General features: G+C 39.5%; 1 protein-coding gene across 4 annotated transcripts in view; it reads right to left on the bottom strand.

Moving 5' to 3' along the window:
* Positions 1 to 19,591, bottom strand: part of TEX11 (testis expressed 11) — a 385,828-nt gene that overhangs the window by 184,589 nt on the left and 181,648 nt on the right. For all 4 annotated transcript variants that reach the window (XM_032620813.1, XM_032620814.1, XM_032620810.1 and 1 more), the window contains exon 12: positions 858 to 939. In XM_032620813.1, coding sequence (XP_032476704.1) covers positions 858 to 939 — 82 coding nt within the window. The remainder of the gene's footprint in view (positions 1 to 857; positions 940 to 19,591) is intronic.

The raw sequence follows: 19,591 nt of genomic DNA on the forward strand, positions 1-19,591 counted from the left end.
ACTTATTATAAATTCTTATTGTTTACTAGATAATCAGTTATTATACTAACATATAATTTTATATAGTAAAAATAATGCAGCTCTATAATGCAATTAAATTTTTATGCAGTAAAAAATATAAAGCATGTATACATTAAAAAATTTAGAGTAAATTATTTTTATGACTAAACATAATTGAAATACTGTTAAGGGGCCAGTGTGCATAGAGATATTATGCCTCACTTAATTCATCTATATAGTAGTAATAACAATAATAATAACTACAATAATAGGTAATATTTATTGCACACTAACTATGTACCAGGCATGGAACTAAATGCTTTACATACTTTTCCTCATAGGATTCTCAAAACAACACAGTGAGGTAGACATTAATATTACATTTCTTTCAAAGATGAAGAAACTGAAGCACAGAAAAGTTGTCACTTGCCAAATGACCCACAGCTGTGTATCAGGATGTTTATGTTGTGATGTGCACATTCTAGTCCCTTGAGAATTTTGAAAAACAAATAGCAATATTTATACAAGTAATTATAAATGGCACAGCATTACAAAGGCTTTTTCTATCAATAGGCTATCTTTCTTCATGGTGGGCAGGTTGGGCAGCTGCAATTTTCTGCTAGACTAAAGGAAAACTGATAGCTTTTATTCAGCTCTTTTTTACTACTTGTTAAATTTGCTACTATTCTTTCTTCCTTCTCCTTTTCTTCCTGACTGACAATCTTATGTGCTCAATTTCCTTCTCAGTCACCATCAAATTATACCTATGCTAGTATACTACAAAAGATCTTACATTCAATAAATTGGTGTTAATATTTCAAAATTGTGTACTCTTCACACACAGAGATGTAATTTACCTCCAAGAAATTCTTCTTTAGCTGTTTCATACTTCAAGAGGATTTTCATCTTTAAGGAAAGCCCACCTGGAGTTAAATGTTCCTATTTTAAACAAAGAAATCACAATGATATTAACACTGTGAAATATAAAAGACAATTTTCAAGTAATTGCCTGTTTTAGTCAACCACAGCAAGATGTATCATGACCAAAGTAAATCAAAATTATAAAAAAATCAAATCATAACATCCAGTCTATTCCTGAGGATATTTTCTGGTATTTTATTCAATCTAAATGAAATAGTAAAAGGAAAAGAACATGTAAACATTTCTGTTGAGTGGCAAGCATTTAATGGCAAGGCCAATACTTAAACTGTGAGAATGTTAAGACCTTGTCTTGGTAAGCAAAACCCCAAACATCAATTAGGTTTGTTTTCTTTTGAGACTTTAATAACAACGAAGGTCCTTTGCAAACAATGGCTGAATGAAATAGAAAACATATTGTCTTTCCTATAGGATACGCCTATCATACTTACTATTAATAACAATGTACTCTAAATGGTTTTTCCAAGTCCTTGCTAGTTGGACCTGCTTCCACTTTTGCCTGACAGTGTACATCTTTACACAGCAGTCTACGATTAAAAGTGCAGTCTAGGGCTTCCCTGGTGGCGCAGTGGTTGAGAGTCCGCCTGCCGATGCAGGGGGCACGGGTTCGTGCCCCGGTCTGGGAGGATCCCACATGCCGCGGAGCGGCTGGGACCGTGAGCCATGGCCGCTGGGCCTGCGCGTCCGGAGCCTGTCCTCCGCAACGGGAGAGGCCACAACAGTGAGAGGCCCGCGTAACGCATTAAAAAAAAAAAAAAAAAAAAAAAAAAAAAAAAATGTAAAAAAAAAAAAAAAAAAAGTGCAGTCTAGGTTCACAGAATAGAATTTTTCCCTCTACAATGTCAATTAACCTCTACATGAACACTGTACTCATTAGCTCCAAGCTCTGCAAAAAATTACTACGTTTCATGGGTGAGATGCCTAAAGAATGGAAAGTTAGGGAAAAAGTAACTACTGGTATTAAAAGCATTTGCAAATAAAGATAATATCAGTCCAAAGAATAAACTAAGATTGCATTATAACTTATTGCATTACCACCTTTCCTAACGGGCATGTTGGAATATCTCTTGGGCTCAAGACATATTCCACATATTAGCAATGAACAATCCAAAAATGAAGTTAAGAAAATAATTCCATTTATAATAGCATCAAAAAGAATAAAATACATAGGAATAAATTTTAAAAATAAGGGCAAGACTTCTATACTGAAAACTACAAAACATTATTGAAAGAAATTAAAGACCTAAATAAATAAAAATACATCCCATATTCCTGATTGGAAAACTTAATATTGTTCAGATAGCAATAATCCCCCAATTGATCTACAGATTCAATGCAATCAAATTTCCAGCTGGTTTCTTTGTAGAAATTGACAGGCTGACCCCAAAATTCACATGAAAGTGCAAGGGATGCTGAAATAATCTTGAAATAGAACAAAGCAGGAGGACTCATGCTTGCAATTCCAAAGTGGTATACCACTTTACACTAACATCAGCTGTGGATGAGAATTCCCAGTGTTCCACATCCTTGTCAACACCTGGAATTATCCGACTTCTAAGTTTTTGCCAATCTACTGGGTATTTTACCTACTTTAAGGTGTTCTTCTTATCTTCCTAGCCCCTTACTGTGAGGCTTTCCTAAGGCTCAGCTTCTATAAAACTACTCCTTTTCCTACATTCTCTCCTTCAGAAATCTTACCCATTTTTCAGGCTACAAATATCATTTTAGGTAAAAAAAAATCTGTTGCAAGACTTTTTTGGGGGGTAACAGCTTTAATGAGCTATAATAAACATATACAATTCACCCATTTAAAGTACACAACTCAGAGGACTTCCCTGATGGCACAGTGGTTAAGAATCCACCTGCCAATGCAGGAGACACGGGTTTGAGCCCTGGTCTGGGAAGATCCCACATGCTGTGGAGCAACTAAGCCAGCGAGCCATAACTACTGAAGCCCGTGCACCTAGAACCTGTGCTCTGCAACAAAAGAAGTCACTGCAATGAGAGGCCCACGCACCGCAATTAAGAGTGGCCCCCGCTCACTGCAACTAGAGAAAAGCCCGCACCCAGCAACGAAGACCCAACACAGCCCTAAATAAATAAATTTTTAAAATACCCATGACATTTAAATAAATAAAAATAATAAAGTATACAACTTGGGACTTTGCTGGTGGTCCAGTGGTTTAGAATCTGCCTTCCAATGTAGGGGACATGGGTTCGATCCCTGGCTGGGGAACTAAGATCCCACATGCTGCAGGGCATCTAGGCCCTCGTGCTACAACTACAGAGCCCATGTGCTCTGGAGCCCGCGCGCCACAACTAGAGAGCCCGCGTGCCGCAACTACTGAGCCCGCACACCATAACTAGAGAGAAGCCCGCATACTGCAACAAAGAGCCAGCATGCTGCAATGAAAGATCCTGCATGCCGCAACTAAGATCCGATGCAATTATGAATAAAGCTGCTATAAACAACCATGTGTAGGTTTTGTGTGTACATAAGTTTTCAACTTCTTTGGGCAAATAGCATGGAGTGCAATTACTGGACTATATAGTAAAAGTATGTTTAGTTTTGTAAGAAATTGCCAAACTGTCTTCCAAAGTGGCTGTACCAGTTCATGTCTTTTTAATATCCAATATGATGAAATGAGAAGTATGCATAAAGCATTTTTCCTGCATGTTGAAGTACCGTGGTAGCTGTTTCCAGGAAAAAAACACTTGTGTGATTATTTGAACTGCAAGCTGAACAAGCCATATTTGTCACGGAATACCATTTTTAGACAAACCTCAGTTATTCCAACATGGGTATTTGGCAGACATTTTCACAAAAATGAAAGAAAAAGGAAAACAGCTGATGGTATTTTATTCATAATCGCCAAAACTTGGAAGCAACCAAAACATCCTTGAGTAGGTGAATAGATAAATAAACTGTGGAACATTCAGACAATGGAATATTGTTCAGTTACAAAGAAATGAGCTATCAAGCTATGAAAAGACATGGAGGAATCTTAAATGCATATCACTAACTGAAAGAAGCCAATCTGAAAAGGCTACATACTATAGGATTCCAATTATATGACACTGTGGAAAAGGCAAAACTACAGAGTCAGTAAAAAGATCAGTGGTTGGCAAGGGTTAGGGGAAAGGGAGGGATGAATAGGTGGAGCACAGAGGAGTTCTAGGGCAGTGAAACTACTCTGTATGATAAGTATAAATGGATACATGCCATTACACATTTTTCCAAACCCTTAGAACATACAACACTAAGAGTGAACTCTAATGTAAACAGTGGACTTTAGGTGATAATGACGTGTCAATGCAGGCTCATCAGTAGTAACAAACGCACTACTTTGGTGGGGACTTTGATAGCTAGGAAGGCTGTGCACGAGTAGGAGCAGGATGTGTATGGGAAATCTCTGTACCTTCTGCTTAATTTTGCTGTGAACTTAAACTGCTCTAAAAAATTGTCTCTAAAAAAAAAAGAACACTCCAATTAAAATCAAAACAAAATAAAGACGTGCACTCAAGAGTTGATTTAAAAAACAACAGCGATGCAGCCAAAAATAAATAAAGATTTTTTAAAAAATAAAGTACACAACTCAATGGGTTTTACTATATACACAAAGTTGTTTATCAGTTTTAGAACAGTTTCATCACCACAAAAAGAAACCTTGTACCCTTTAATAGTCATTCTCTATTCCCTCCAGTGCCACCTCACCCCAACACCCAGGCAAACACTATTCTACTTTCTGTATCTATATATTTGCCTATTTGGGACATTTCATGTAAATGGAATGATATAATATGTGTTCTTTTGTGGCTGGTTTTCTTCAATTGACATAATGTTTTCAGGGTTCATTAATGTTGTACCATGTATCAGCACTACATTCATTTTTATGGCCAAATAATATTCTTTAGTGTGGATATACCACATTTTATCTGTTCATCAATTGATGGACATATGGGCTGTTTCCATATTTTGGCTGTTGTAAATAGTGGTGCTATAAACATTCATGCACGAGTATTTATGTGGACACATGTTTTCAGTTCTCTTGAGTATACACCTAGGAGTGGAAGTGCTGGGTCATATGGTATCTCTATGTTTAACTTTTAGAGGAACTGCCAAACTGTCTTCCAAAGTGGTTGTACCATTTCCACCAGCAGTGTATAAATGTTTTAATTATTCCACATTCACACCAATAATTGTTTTTGTCCATTTAAAAAAATATAGTCATTTTTAGTGAGTGTGAAGTGGTCCCTCATTGTGCTTCTGATTTGCATTTCCCTGATAATTAGTGATATTGAGCATCTTTCCATGTTCTTATTGGCCTATGGTATACCTTCTTTGGAGAAATACCTATTCAAATCCTTTGCTCATTTTTAATTGGGTTGTCTTCTTACTAATGAGTAGTAAGAGATTTTTATAAAAATATATCCTGGATACCAGACACTTATACATAATTTGCAATTATTTTCTCCCATGGGTTGTGTTTTTACTTTCCTGATGGTTTCATTTGAAGCAAAATTTATGTATGTATGTATGTATGTATGTATTTATTTATTTATTTATTTATTTATGGCTGTGTTGGGTCTTCGTTGCTGCGCGCAGGCTTTCTCTAGTTGCGGCAAGCGGGGGCTACTCTTCGTTGTGGTGCACGGGCTTCTCACTGCAGTGGCTTCTCTTGTTGCGGAGCACAGGCTCTAGGCGTATGGGCTTCAGTAGTTGTGGCACACGGGCTCAGTAGTTGTGGCTTGCAGGCTCTAGAGCACAGGCTCAGTAGTCGTGGTGCATGGGCTTAGTTGCTTTGTGGCATGTGGGATCTTCCCAGACAGGGGCTCAAACCCATGTCCCCTGCATTGGCAGGCATATTCTTAACCACTGTGCCACCAGGGAAGTCCCAAAAAATTTTAACTTTAATGAAGCCCGACATCATCTAATTTTCCTTTTTCTCTTGTGCTTTTGGTGTCTTACCTAAGCAACCAAGACTTTTCCAATTTCACTGTACTGATAATTTTCAAAAACAACTTTGTGGAATAACATAAGGCTACCAAATTTTAATTTCTCCTCAAAAACTAATTTTTAAAAATATTACTATCTGTTCCAGTTCCAGCCAAGATGGAGCATGACAACTATAGTCTATATCCTCCACTAATTACAACTAAAAGCCCTGAACAAGATCTACAAAGCAACAACCTGAGGACTCTGAAAAGTAAACAAAAGCAGAAAGATTGTAGTGAGTCATCAAAACATGGAGAAGTGGACTGTATGGGAATGGTGAGTATCCTGGGGTTTTTTTTCTCTTTTATCTAATGGTATTGGAAGTTTGTCTGTCTTGTGCCAAATCTCTGAATGAGGCCAAAAAGAAATGTTTGTCTGGATGATTGGCGCATGCGGGGGGAGGGGAGTCTGGAGGATTTTTTAAGAGGCTCTACCTTCACATAGATATGGAGTTCAAATTTATACTACTCGGATTTCCCTGGTGGCGCAATGGTTAAGAATCCGCCTGCCAATGCTGGGGACACAGGTTTGAGCCTTGGTCTGGGAGGATCCCACATGCCGCGAAGCAGCTAAGCTCGTGTGCCACAACTACTAAGCCTGTGCTCTAGAGCCCACGAGCCGCAACTATGGAGCCCGTGTGCCACAGCTACTGAAGCCCGCGTGCCTAGAGCCCGTGTGCCTAGAGCCCGTGCTCCACAGCAAGAGAAGCCACTACAATGAGAAGCCTGTGCACCACAACAAATAGTAGTCCCTGCTTGCCGCAACTAGAGAAAGCCCGCGTGCAACAACGAAGACCCAAAACAGCCCAAAATAAATAAATAAATTTTATTTTAAAAAATTTATACTACTCATGTGTAAAGCTGAAAAATCAAAATAGAAGTAGCCAAAAGAGTGATATCTCTCAGACATCTGGCTAAGGCAAATAGATGTAGGGCCATGGACTTCCCTGGTGGTCCAGTGGTTAAGACTTCGCCTTCCAACGCAGGGGGTGTGGGTTCAATCCCTTGTTGGGGAGCTAAGATCCCACATGCCTCGGGGCCAAAAAACCAAAACATAAAACAGAAACAATATTGTAACAAATTCAATAAAGACTTTAAAAATGGTCCACATCAAAAAAAAAAAATAGATATATGGCCATGTCCTCAATCCAGGTTGTAAAGGATTCTAAAAGATTAACACTAAAGATAAACTAACAACCCCAAATTACAAAGCACATGGGGAAATGTTTCATACCAAGCAAGAGTTAGGAGTACTACTAACTGCAGGATCAAACTGTTTCCAAGTACAGGAATACCTCATTTTATTGCACTTCACTTTATTGCACTTCACAGATACTGTGATTTTTACATACATACACACATACATACATACTAAACACAGATACTGTGTTTTTTACAAACACAGATACTGTGTTTTTTTTTTGTTTTTTTTTTTTTTTTTTTTTGCGTTTTGCGGGCCTCTCACTGTTGTGGCCTCTCCCATTGCGGAGCACAGGCTCCGGACGCGCAGGCTCAGCGGCCATGGCTCACGGGCCCAGCCGCTTCGCAGCATGTGGGATCTCCCCAGACCGGGGCACGAACCCGTGTCCCCTGCATCGGCAGGCGGACTCTCAACCACTGCGCCACCAGGGAAGCCCCGAGATACTGTGTTTTTACATTTTGTGTTAATCCTGCATCAAGCAACTCTATCAGTGCCATTTTTCTGATAGCATTTACTCACTTTGTGTTTCTGTGTCACATTTTGGTCATTCTTGCAATATTTCAAATTTTATATTATTATATTTGTTATGGTAATCTGTGCTCAGTGATTTTTGATGTTACTATTGTAATTGTTCTGGGATGCCATGAACTGTGTCCATACAAGATGGCGAACTTAAACGTTGTCTGTATTCTGACTGCTCCACCAACTGGGCAGCCCCCCATCTCTCTCCCTCTCCTCAGGCCTCCCTAGTCCCTGAGACCCAACAGTATTGAAATTAACCAATTAATAACCCTACAAAGGCCTCTAAGTGTTCACATGAAGAGTCGTATGCCTCTCACTTTAAATCAAAAGCTAGAAATAATTAAGCTTAGTGAGGAAGGCATGCTGAAAGCCAAGATAAGCTGAAAGCTAGGCCTCTTGTACCAGTTAGCCAAGTTCTGAATGCAAAGGAAAAAGTCTTGAAGGAAATGAGAAGTGCAACTCCAGTGAACACATGAATGATAAGATAGTGAAACAGTCTTATTACCGATACAGAAAGTTTTAGTGGTCTGGAAAGAAGACCAAACCAGCCAAAACATTCCCTTAAGCCAAAGCCTAATCCAGAGCAAGGTCCTATCTCTCTTCAATTGTATGAAGGTTGAGAGAGGTGAGGAAGCTACAGAACAAAAGTTTAAAGCTAGCCGAGATTAGTTCATGAGGTTTAAGGAAAGAAGCTGACTCCTTAACATAAAAGTACAAGGTGAAGCAGCAAGTGCTAATGTAACAGCTACAGCAAGTTATCCACCATATCTAGCTAAGATAATCAATGAAGGTAGCTACATTAAACAACAGATTTTCACTGTAGGCAAAACTGCCTTCTAATGGAAGAGGATGCCATCTAGGACTTTCATAGCTAGAGAGAAGTCAATGCTTGGCTTCAAAGCTTCCAAGGCCAGGGTAACTCTCTTGTTAGAGACTAATGTAGCTGGTGACCTTCAGTTGAAGCCAATGCTCATTAACCGCTCCTAAAATCCTAGGGCCCTTAAGAATTATGCTAAATCTACTATTCTGTGCTCTGTAAATGGAACAACAAAGCCTGCATGACAGGGTCTACTGAATATTTTAAGCCCACTGTTGAGGACTACTGCTCAGGAAAAAAGATTCCTTTCAAAATATTATTTTGACAATGCACTTGGTCACCCAAGAACTCTGATGGAGATGTACAATAAAACTAATGTTTTCATGCTTGCTACCACAACATCCATTCTGCAGCCTATGGATCAAGGAGGAATTTTTAAATTTTGAGTTTTATTATTTAACAAATATATTTCGTAACACTATAGCTGCCATGATAGTGATTCCTCTGATGGATCCAGGCAAAGTAAACAGAAAATCTTCTGGAAAGGATTCGCCATTCTAGGTGCCATTATAAACATTTGTGATTCATGGGGAAAGGTCAAAATATCAACATTAATAGCAGTTTGGAAGGAGCTGACTTCAACCCACATGGATGACTTTGAGGGGTTCAAGACTTCAGTGGAGGAAGTAACTGCAGATGTGGTAGAAAGAGCAAGAAAACTAGAATTGGAAGCAGTACCTAAAGATGGAACTGAACTGCTGCAATCTCATGATAAAAGTTTAATGAATGTGAAGAACCTAGGGGTAAGACAGGAATAAAGACACAAACCTACTAGAAAATGGACTTGAGGATATGGAGAGGGGGAAGGGTAAGCTGTGACAAAGCGAGAGAGAGGCATGGACATATATACACTACCAAATGTAAGGTAGATAGCTAGTGGGAAGCAGCCGCATAGCACAGGGAGATCAGCTCGGTGCTTTGTGACCACCTCGAGGGGTGGGATAGGGAGGGTGGGAGGCAGGGAGACGCAAGAGGGAAGAGATATGGGAACATGTGTATATGTATAACTGATTCACTTTGTTATAAAGCAGAAACTAACACACTATTGTAAAGCAAAAAACTTTAATGAATGAAGAGTTGCTTCCTATAGATGAGCAAAGAAAGTTGTTTCTGGAGATGCAATCTACTGCTGGTGAAGATGCTGTGAAGACTGTTGAAATGACAACAAAAGATTTAGAATATTAAACTTAGTTGATAAAGCAGAAGTAGGGTTTGAGAGGATTGACTCCAAATTTGAAAGAAGTTTTACTGTGGGTAAAATGCTATCAAAATAGCATTGTATGCTAAAGACAAATCGTCCGTAAAAGGAAGATTTAATTGATGGGACAAACTTCTTTCTCATCTTATTTTAAGAAAATGCCACAGCCACCCAAACCTTCAGCAACAACCTCCCTGATCAGTCCGTAGCCATCAAAATCGAGGCAGGACCCTCCACCAGCAAAAAGATTATTATGATTTGCTGAATGCTCAGACAATGGTTAGCATTTTTTAGCAATAAAGTATTTTTATTAAGGTACTGATATTGTTTTCTAGACATAATGCTATTACACACTTAATAGACTACATTATAAACGTACTTTCATATGCACTAGGAAAACAAAAAATTCGTGTGACTCACGTTATTGTGATACTTGCTTTATTGTGGTGGTCTGGAACTAACTTACAATATCTCTGAGGTACGCCTATAACTTGCCTGCTTCCTGTAATAAAGCTCAACAAGATTTATACTATTACAGAAATATCTAGCACCCAACAATGTAAAATTCACAACACCTGACATCCAATGAAAGACGATGAGGCCTGGGAAGAGGCAGGAAAACATGATCCATACTGGGGAGATAACCAACGGAAACTGACCCAGAAGTGACACATATACAAGAATTAGCAGAGAAGGACATTAAAAGAGTGAGTAAAATTATATTTCTTATGCTCAAAAAGCTAATCAGAGACACGGAAGACATAAAAATGATCCAAATCAAACTTCCACAAATAAAAATTGCAAAATCTGATGTGAAAACTATATGAGATGGTGTCAGTCCATTTGGGCTGCTATAACAAAAATAGCATAAACTGGGTGTCTTATAAACAACAAACATCTATTTCTCACAGTTCTGGAGGCTGGGAGGTCCAAAATCATAGCACCAGCATATTCAGTATCTGGTAAGAGCCCACTTCCTCATAAATGTCTCCTTTCTCACTGGAATATTAAATGACAAAAGGGGTGAGGGAGCTCTCTCTCAGGCATCCTATATAAAGGCACTAATGCCAATCATCAGGACTCTGCCCCCAGGATGTAATCACCTCCAAAGACCCCACCTCCTAATACCATCACCTTGCACTGAGAATTTCAGTGTATGAATTTGGGGTCGGGAGACACAAATATTCAGCTTATAGCAGATGGGATTAACAGAAGTTCAGACACTGAAAAACAAAAATAAATGAACTTCAAGTCACAGCAATACAAAACATTCCAAAATGAAACACAGACGAAAAAAACCTTTTTGTTTTTTAAATTTTTAAATTTTTTAACATCTTTATGGGAGTACAATTGCTTTACAATGGTGTGTTAGTATCTGTTTATAACAAAGTGAATCAGTTATACATATACATGTATCTTCATATCTCTTCCCTCTTGCATCTCCCTCCCTCCCACCCCTCTAGGTGGTCACAAAGCATCGAGCTGATCTCCATGTACTATGTGGCTGCCTCCCACTAGCTATCTATTTTACATTCGGTAGTACATATATGTCCATGCCACTCTCTCACTTTGTCCCAGCTTATCCTTCCCCCTCCCCGCATCCTCAAGTCCATTCTCCAGTATGTCTGCATCTCTTTTTTAAAAAAACATCTTTATTGGAGTATAATTGCTTTAAAATTGCGTTAGTTTCTGCCTTATAACAAAGTGAACCAGTTATACATATACATATGTTCCCATATCTCTTCCCTCTTGCGTCTCCCTCCCTCCCACCCTCCTTATCCCACCCCTCTAGGTGGTCACAAAGCACCGAGCTGATCTCCCTGTGCTATGCGGCTGCTTCACACTAGCTATCTATTTTACATTTGGTAGTGTGTATATATCCATGCCACTCTCTCGCTTTGTCACAGCTAACCCTTCTACCTCCCCATATCCTCAAGTCCATTCTCTAGTAGGTCTGTGTCTTTATTCGCATCTTGCCCTTAGGTTCTTCAGGACCTTCTTTTTTTCTTTTCTTTTTTTTTCTTAGATTCCATATATGTGTTAGCATACAGTACTTCTTTTTCTCTTACTGACTTACTTCACTCTGTATGACAGACTCCAGGTCCATCCATTTCACTAGAAATAACTCAATTTCGTTTCCTTTTATGGCTGAGTAATATTCCATTGCATATATGTGCAACATCAACTTTATCCATCCATCCCTTGATGGACACTTAGGTGGCTTCCATGTCCTGGCTATTGTGAATACAGCTGCAATGAACATTTTGGTACATGACTCTTTTTGAATTATGGTTTTCTCAGGGTATATGACCAGTACTGGGTCGTACGGTAGTTCTACTGTTAGTTTTTTAAGGAACCTCCATACTGCTCTCCATAGTGGCTGTATCAATTTACATTCCCACCAACAGCGTAAAAGTGTTCCCTTTTCTCCACACCATCTCCAGCATTTTTTGTTTGTAGATTTTTTGATGATGGCCATTCTGACCGGTGTGAGATTATATCTCATTGCAGTTCTGATTTGCATTTCTCTAATGATTAATGATGGTGAGCATTCTTTCATGTGTTTGCTGGCAATCTGTATGTCTTCTTTGGAGAAATGTCTATTCAGGTCTTCTGCCCATTTTTGGATTGGGTTGTTTGTGTTTTTGATATTGAGCTGCATGAACTGCTTGTAAATTTTGGAGATTAATCCTTTGTCAGTTGCTGCATTTACAAATATTTTCTCCCATTCTGAGGGTTGTCGTTTGGTCTTGTTTATGTTTTCCTTTGTTGTGCAAAAGCTTTAAAATTTCATTAGGTCCCATTTGTTTATTTTTGTTTTTATTTTCAATTCTCTAGGAGGTGGGTCAAAAAGGATCTTGCTGTGATTTATGTCACAGAGTGTTCTGCCTATGTTTTCCTCTAAGAGTTTGATAGTGTCTGGCCTTACATTTAGGTCTTTAATCCATTTTGAGTTTATTTTTATGTATGGTGTTAGGGACTGCTCTAATTTCATTCTTTTACACGTAGCTGTCCAGTTTTCCCAGCACCACTTATTGAAGAGGCTGTCTTTTCTCCATTGTATATTCTTGCCTCCTTTATCAAACATAGCGGGACCGTATGTGTGTGGGTTTATTTCTGGGCTTTCTATCCTGTTCCAGTGATCTATATTTGTTTTTGTGTCAGTACCATACTGTCTCGACTGTAGCTTTATAATATATTCTGAAGTCAGGGAGCCTGATTCCTCCAGCTCCATTTTTCCTTCTCAAGATTGTTTTGGCTATTTGGGATCTTTTGTGTTTTAATGCAGATTGTGAAATTTTTTGTTCTAGTTCTGTGAAAAATCCCATTGGTAGTTTGATAGGGATTGCATAGAATCTGTAGATTGCTTTGGGTAGTAGAGTCATTTTCACAATGTTGATTCTTCCAATCCAAGAACATGGTATATCTCTCCATCTATTTGTATCATCTTTAATTTCTTTCATTAGTGTCTTAAAATTTTTTGCATACAGGTGTTTTGTCTCCTTAGGTAGCTTTATTCCTAGGTATTTTATTCCTTTTGTTGCAATGGTAAATGGGAGAGTTTTCTTAACTTCACTTTCAGATTTTTCATCATTAGTATATAGAAGTGCAAGAGATTTCTGTGCATTAATTTTGTATCCTGCAACTTTACCAAATTCACTGACCAGCTCTAGTAGTTTTCTGGTAGCTTCTTCAGGATTCTCTATGTATAGCATATGTCATCTGCAAACAGTGACAACTTTACTTCTTTTCTGATTTGGATTCCTTTTATTTCTTTTTCTTCTCTGATTGCTGTGGCCAAAATTTCCAAAATTATGTTAAATAGTAGTGGTGAGAGTGGGTAACCATGTCTTGTTCCTGATCTTATTGGAAATGGTTTCAGTTTTTCACCATTGAGGACGATGTTGGCTGTGGGTTTGTCATAATACAGCCTTTATTATGTTGAGGTAAGTTCCCTCTATGCCTATATTCTGGAGAGTTTTTATCATAAATGGGTGTTGAATTCTGTCGAAAGCTTTCTCTGCATCTATTGAGATGATCATATGGTTTTTCTCCTTCAATTTGTTAATATGGTGTATCACACTGATTGATTTGCATATGTTGAAGAGTCCTTGCATTCCTGGGATAAACCCCACTTGATCATGGTGTATGATCCTTCTAATGTGCTGTTGGATTCTGTTTCCTAGTATTTTGTTGAGGATTTTTGCATCTCTATTCATCAGTGATATTGGCCTGTAGTTTTCTTTCTTTGTGAAATCATTGTCTGGTTTTGGTATCATGGTGATGGTGGCCTCGTAGAATGTGTTTGGCAGTGTTCCTCCCTCTGCTATATTTTGGAAGAGTTTGAGAAGGATACGTGTTAGCTCTTCTCTAAATGTTTGATAGAATTCGCCTGTGAAGCCATCTGGTCCTGGGCTTTTGTTTGTTGGAAGATTTTTAATTACAGTTTCAATTTCAGTGCTTGTGACTAGCCTGTTCATATTTTCTATTTCTTCCTGGTTCAGTCTCAGAAGGTTGTGCATTTCTACGAATTTGTCCATTTCTTCCAGGTTGTCCATTTTATTGGTATATAGTTGCTTGTAATCGCTCATGATCCTTTGTATTTCTGCAGTATTAGTTGTTACTTCTCCTTTTTCATTTCGAATTCAATTGATCTGAATGCTTTCTGGACTGGATTAACTATTTCCTTTCCCATATTAGGAAAATTTTCAACTATAATCTCTTGGAATATTTTCTCAGTCCCTTTCTTTTTTTCTTCTTCTTCTGGGACCCGCATCATTCGAATGTTGGTGCGTTTAATGTTGTCCCAGAGGTCTCTGAGACTGTCCTCAATTCTTTTCATTCTTTTTTCTTTATTCTGCTCTGCTGTAGTTATTTCCACTATTTTATCTTCCAGGTCACTTATCTGTTCTTTTGCCTCAGTTATTCTGCTATTGATCCCTTCTAGAGAATTTTATATTATATTTATTGTGTTGTTCATCATTGTTTGTTTGCTCTTTAGTTCTTCTATGTCCTTGTTAAACGTTTCTTGTATTTTCTCCAATCTATTTCCAAGATTTTGCATCACCTTTACTATCGTTATTCTGAATTCTTTTACGGCAGACTGCCTATTTCCTCTTCATTTGTTAGGTCTGGTGGGTTTTTACCTTGCTCCTTCATCTGCTGTGTGTTTCTCTGTCTTCTCATTTTGCTAAACTTGCCCTATTTGGGGTCTCCTTTTCGTAGGCTGCAGGTTCGTAGTTCCCATTGTTTTTGGTGTCTCCCCCAGTGGCTAAGGTTGGTTCCGTGGGTTGTGTAGGCTTCCTGGTGGAGAGGACTAATGCCTGTGTTCTGATGGATGAGGCTGCATCTTGTCTTTCTGGTGGGCAAGTCCACATCTGGTGGTGTTTTTAGGTTGTCTGTGACCTTAATACGATTTTAGGCAGCCTCTCTGCTAATGGGTGGGGTTGTGTTCCTGTCTTGCTAGTTGTTTGGCATAGTGTGTCCAGCACTGTAACTTGCTGGTCATTGAGTGGAGCTGGGTGTTGGAATTGAGATGGAGATCTCTGAGAGATTTTCGCTGTTTGATATTACATGGAGCTGGGAGGTCTCTTGTGGACCAATGTCCTGAACCTGGCTCTCCCACCTCAGAGGCACAGCCCTGACGCCTGGCTGGAGCACCAAGAGCCTGTCATCCACATGGCTCAGAATAAAAGGGAGAAAAAAATAAATAATGAAAGAAAAAAAAATAAATAAAATAATTTAAAGTTATTAAAGAATAATTATTAAAAAATTTCAATAAAAAAGAAAGAAGAGAGCAACCTTACGAAAAAACAAATCCACCAATGATAATAAGCACTAAAAACTATATTTAAAAGAAAAAAGGACAGCAGAACCCTAAGACAAATGTTAAAAGCAAAGCTATACAGACAAAATAACACGCAGAAGCACACACATACACACTCACAAAAAGAGGAAAAGGGAAAAAAATATATATATATTGTTGCTCCCAAAGTCCACCTCCTCAATTTGGGATGATTTGTTGTCTATTCAGGTATTCCACAGATGCAGGGTACATCAAGTTGACTGTGGAGATTTAATCCACTGTTCCTGAGGCTGCTGGGAGAAATTTCCCTTTCTCTTCTTTGTTCACACAGCTCCTGGAGTTCAGCTTTGGATTTGGACCCGCCTATGCATGTAGGCCGCCTGAGGGCGTCTGTTCTTCACTCAGACAGGACGGGGTTAAAGGAGCAGCTGATTGGGGGCTCTGACTCACTCAGGCCAGGTGGAGGGAGGAGTATGGAATGCAGGGCAAGCCTGCAGCAGCAGAGGCCAGTGTGACGTTGCACCAGCCTGAGGTGTGCTGTGTGTTCTCCCCGGGAAGTTGTGCCTGGATGACGGGACCCTGGCAGTGGCGGGCTGCACAGGCTCCTGGGAAGGTAGGTGTGGAGAATGACATGTGCTTGAACACAGGCTTCTTGGTGGCTGCTGCAGCAGCCGCAGCCTTAGTGTCTCATGCCCGTCTCTGGGATCTGCACTGACAGCCATGGCTCACGCCCATCTCTGGAGCTCTTATAAGCGGCGCTCTTAATCCTGTCTCCTCGCGCAGCAGGAAACAAAGAGGCAAGAAAAAGTCTCTTGCCTCTTCAGCAGCTCCAGACGTTTCCCTAGACTCCCTCCCAGCTAGCTCTGGCACACTAGCCCCCTTCAGGCTGTGTTCACGCAGCCAACCCCAGTCTTCTCCCTGGGATCCAGTGAAGCTGAAGCCTCAGCTCGCAGCCCCCACTTGCCCTGGTGGGTGAGCAGACAAGCCTCTCGAGCTGGTGAGTGCTGGTGAGCACCGATCCTCTGTGTGGGAATCTCTCCGCTTTGCCCTCCGCACCACTTGCTGTGCTCTCCTCCGTGGCTCCAAAGCTTCCCCCCTCCACCACCCGCAGTCTCCACCCACGAAGGGTCTTCCCACTGTGTGGAAACCTTTCCTCCTTCACAGCTCCCTCCCACTGGTGCAGGTCCCGTCCCTATTCTTTTGTCTCTCTTTTTTCTTTTGCCCTGCCCAGGTACATGGGGAGTTTCTTGCCTTTTGGGAGGTCTGAGGTCTACCAGCGTTCAGTAGATGTTCTGTAGGAGTTGTTCCACATGTAGATGTATTTCTGATGTATTTGTGGGAAGGAAGGGGATCTCCACCTCTTACTCTTCTGCCATCTTGAAGCCTGCCCCCAAAAATCTTTTTAAATGTCAACAGCATAAGTGAACTGTGGGAACGACTTCAAACAACCTAATATATGAGTAGTGTCTGAGGGTGAAGCAGAAAAAAATATTTCAAAAAATACTGTAACTTTCCAAACATAATGAAAGCCATGATCCCAGAGATTCAAGATGCTCAAAGAGCCCCAAGCACAAGAAACAAAGAAAATTACTTCAAAGTACATCATCAACAAATTGCTCAAAACCAGTGATAAACAGAAAATCCAAATATTAGCCAGAGAAAAAGGGCATGTTACATAAAGAACAAAAATAAGGACTGCATCATATTTCTTATCAGAAACAATATAACATGAAAACTGTAAACAATATCTTTAAAATTCTCAAAGAAAAAAAAGCTCTCCATTTCAAATTCTATACCCAGAAACAATATCATTCAAAAACAAATGGAGGGGCTTCCCTGGTGGCGCAGTGGTTGAGAGTCCGTCTGCCGATGCAGGGGACACGGGATTGTGCCCCGGTCCGGGAGGATCCCACATGCCGTGGAGCAGCTGGGCCCGTGAGCCATGGCCACTGAACCTGTGTGTCCAGAGCCTGTGCTCTGCAACGGGAGAGGCCACAACAGTGAGACGCCCACGTACTGCCAAAAAAAAAAAAAAAAAAAAAAACAAAAAATGGGGGACTTCCCTAGTGGCGCAGTGGTTAAGAATCCACCTGCCAATGAAGGGGACACGGGTTTGAGCCCTGACTCAGGAAGATCCCACATGCCACGGAGCAACTAAGCCCATGTGCCACAACTACTGAGCCTGCACTCTAGAGCCCACGAGTCACAACTGCTGCAGCCCGCATGCCTAGAGCCTGTGCTCCACAACCAAGAGAAGCCACTTCAATGAGAAGGCTGCACACTGAAACAAAGTGTAGCCCCCGCTCGCCACAACTAGAGAAAGCCCACACACAGCAACGAAGACCGAACGCAGACCAAAAAAAAAAATTAAATGGTGCACCTTACACCCATTAGCATGTCTACTATCAAAAAAAAATAATAAAAGTGTTTGCAGGGATGTGGAGAAATTGAAACCCTTGTATACTTTTGGATGAAATTTAAAATGGTGCAGCTGTTACGGAAAAAACAGTAGTGTGTTTCCTCAAAAAAATTAAAAATAGAATTGCAATATGATCGAGAAGTTCCACTTCTGGGTTTATACCCCCCAAAAATTGAAATCAGGGAACCAAACAGCTATTTGTACACCCACATTCACAGCAGCATTATTCACAATAGCCGAAGGTGAAAACAACCAACATGTGCATAAATGGATGAATGTATAAGCAAAATGTGGTATATACATACAGTGGAATATTATTCAGTCTTAAAAAGAAAGGAAATTCTGACACATGTTACAACGTGGATGAACCTCAAGGACATTATGCTACGTGAAATACACCAGTCACAAAAGGACAAATACTGTTTTTTTTTTTTACTTATATGAGATATCTAGAGTAGTCAAATTCATATAGACTGAAAGTAGAATGGTGGTTTCCAGGAACTGGAAGAGAGAGGAATAGGGAGTTATTATATATTGGGTACAGAGTTTACATTTTACAAGATGAAGAGTTCTGGAGAAGAATGTTGGTGATGGTTTCACAATATGAATGTACTCAAGGCCACTATACTGTATAATTAAAAACAGTTAAGATGGCAAATTATATGCCGTGAAAAATTTAACAGCATGAAAGTAGGAATAGCTATATTCATATCAGATAAAGTAGACTGTACATCAAAAAAATAATTACCAGGGACAGAAAGAGACATTACAGAATGATAAAAGGGTCAATCTACCATGAAGAAATAGTAACTCTAAATACATATGCACCAAACAAAAGAGCTGTAAAATATCTGAAGTAAAAATTTACAGAAATAAAAGAGGAAATAGACAAATCCACAATTATAGTTGGAAATTTAAACACCCCTACCTTCAAAAATTCATAGAACCAGACAAAAACTCAGCAAAGATATAGAAGATCTCAACATCATCAATCAACAGGATCTACAGCTGACCCTTGAACAACAAGGGTTTGAATTGTGCAGGTCCACTTATATGTGGATTTTTTTTCAATAAATACTACAGTACTACATGATCCATGCATATGGAACTACAGATACGACTGGCCCACTATAAAGTTATACATGGCTTTTCAACTATGCAGGGTGTCGACCCATGTTGTTCAAGGGTCAACTGTAATTGACATTTATACAACATTCCACCCCAAAAGAGCTGAATACACTTTTTTTTCCCCAAGTGTCCACAGGACATTTACCAAGATATACTATATCCTGGGCCATAAATCACACCCTGTTAAGAAGATGAAAAGACAGCTTACAGACAGGGAGAAAATATTTGCAATCCACATTGTGACAAACAACTCTTATCTAGAATATCTTATCAAACTCAACAGTAAAATTTGAGCAATCCAAGTATGAAATGCACATGCGTTAGGAAGAGACATTTCACCAAAGAGGAGCACCTGCAAAGGTGTTCAACATCATTAGCCAGTAGGAAAGTATAAATTAAAATCACTACATACCTATTAGAACAGCTAAAATATAAAAACAGGGACAATGACAAATGCCAGCAAGAAGGAAAAGAAACTAAAACTCTCATACGTTGTTGGTAGGAAT

Source organism: Phocoena sinus, chromosome X (genome assembly GCF_008692025.1).
Source record: "Phocoena sinus isolate mPhoSin1 chromosome X, mPhoSin1.pri, whole genome shotgun sequence".
In the NCBI taxonomy this organism is placed as follows: domain Eukaryota; kingdom Metazoa; phylum Chordata; class Mammalia; order Artiodactyla; family Phocoenidae; genus Phocoena; species Phocoena sinus.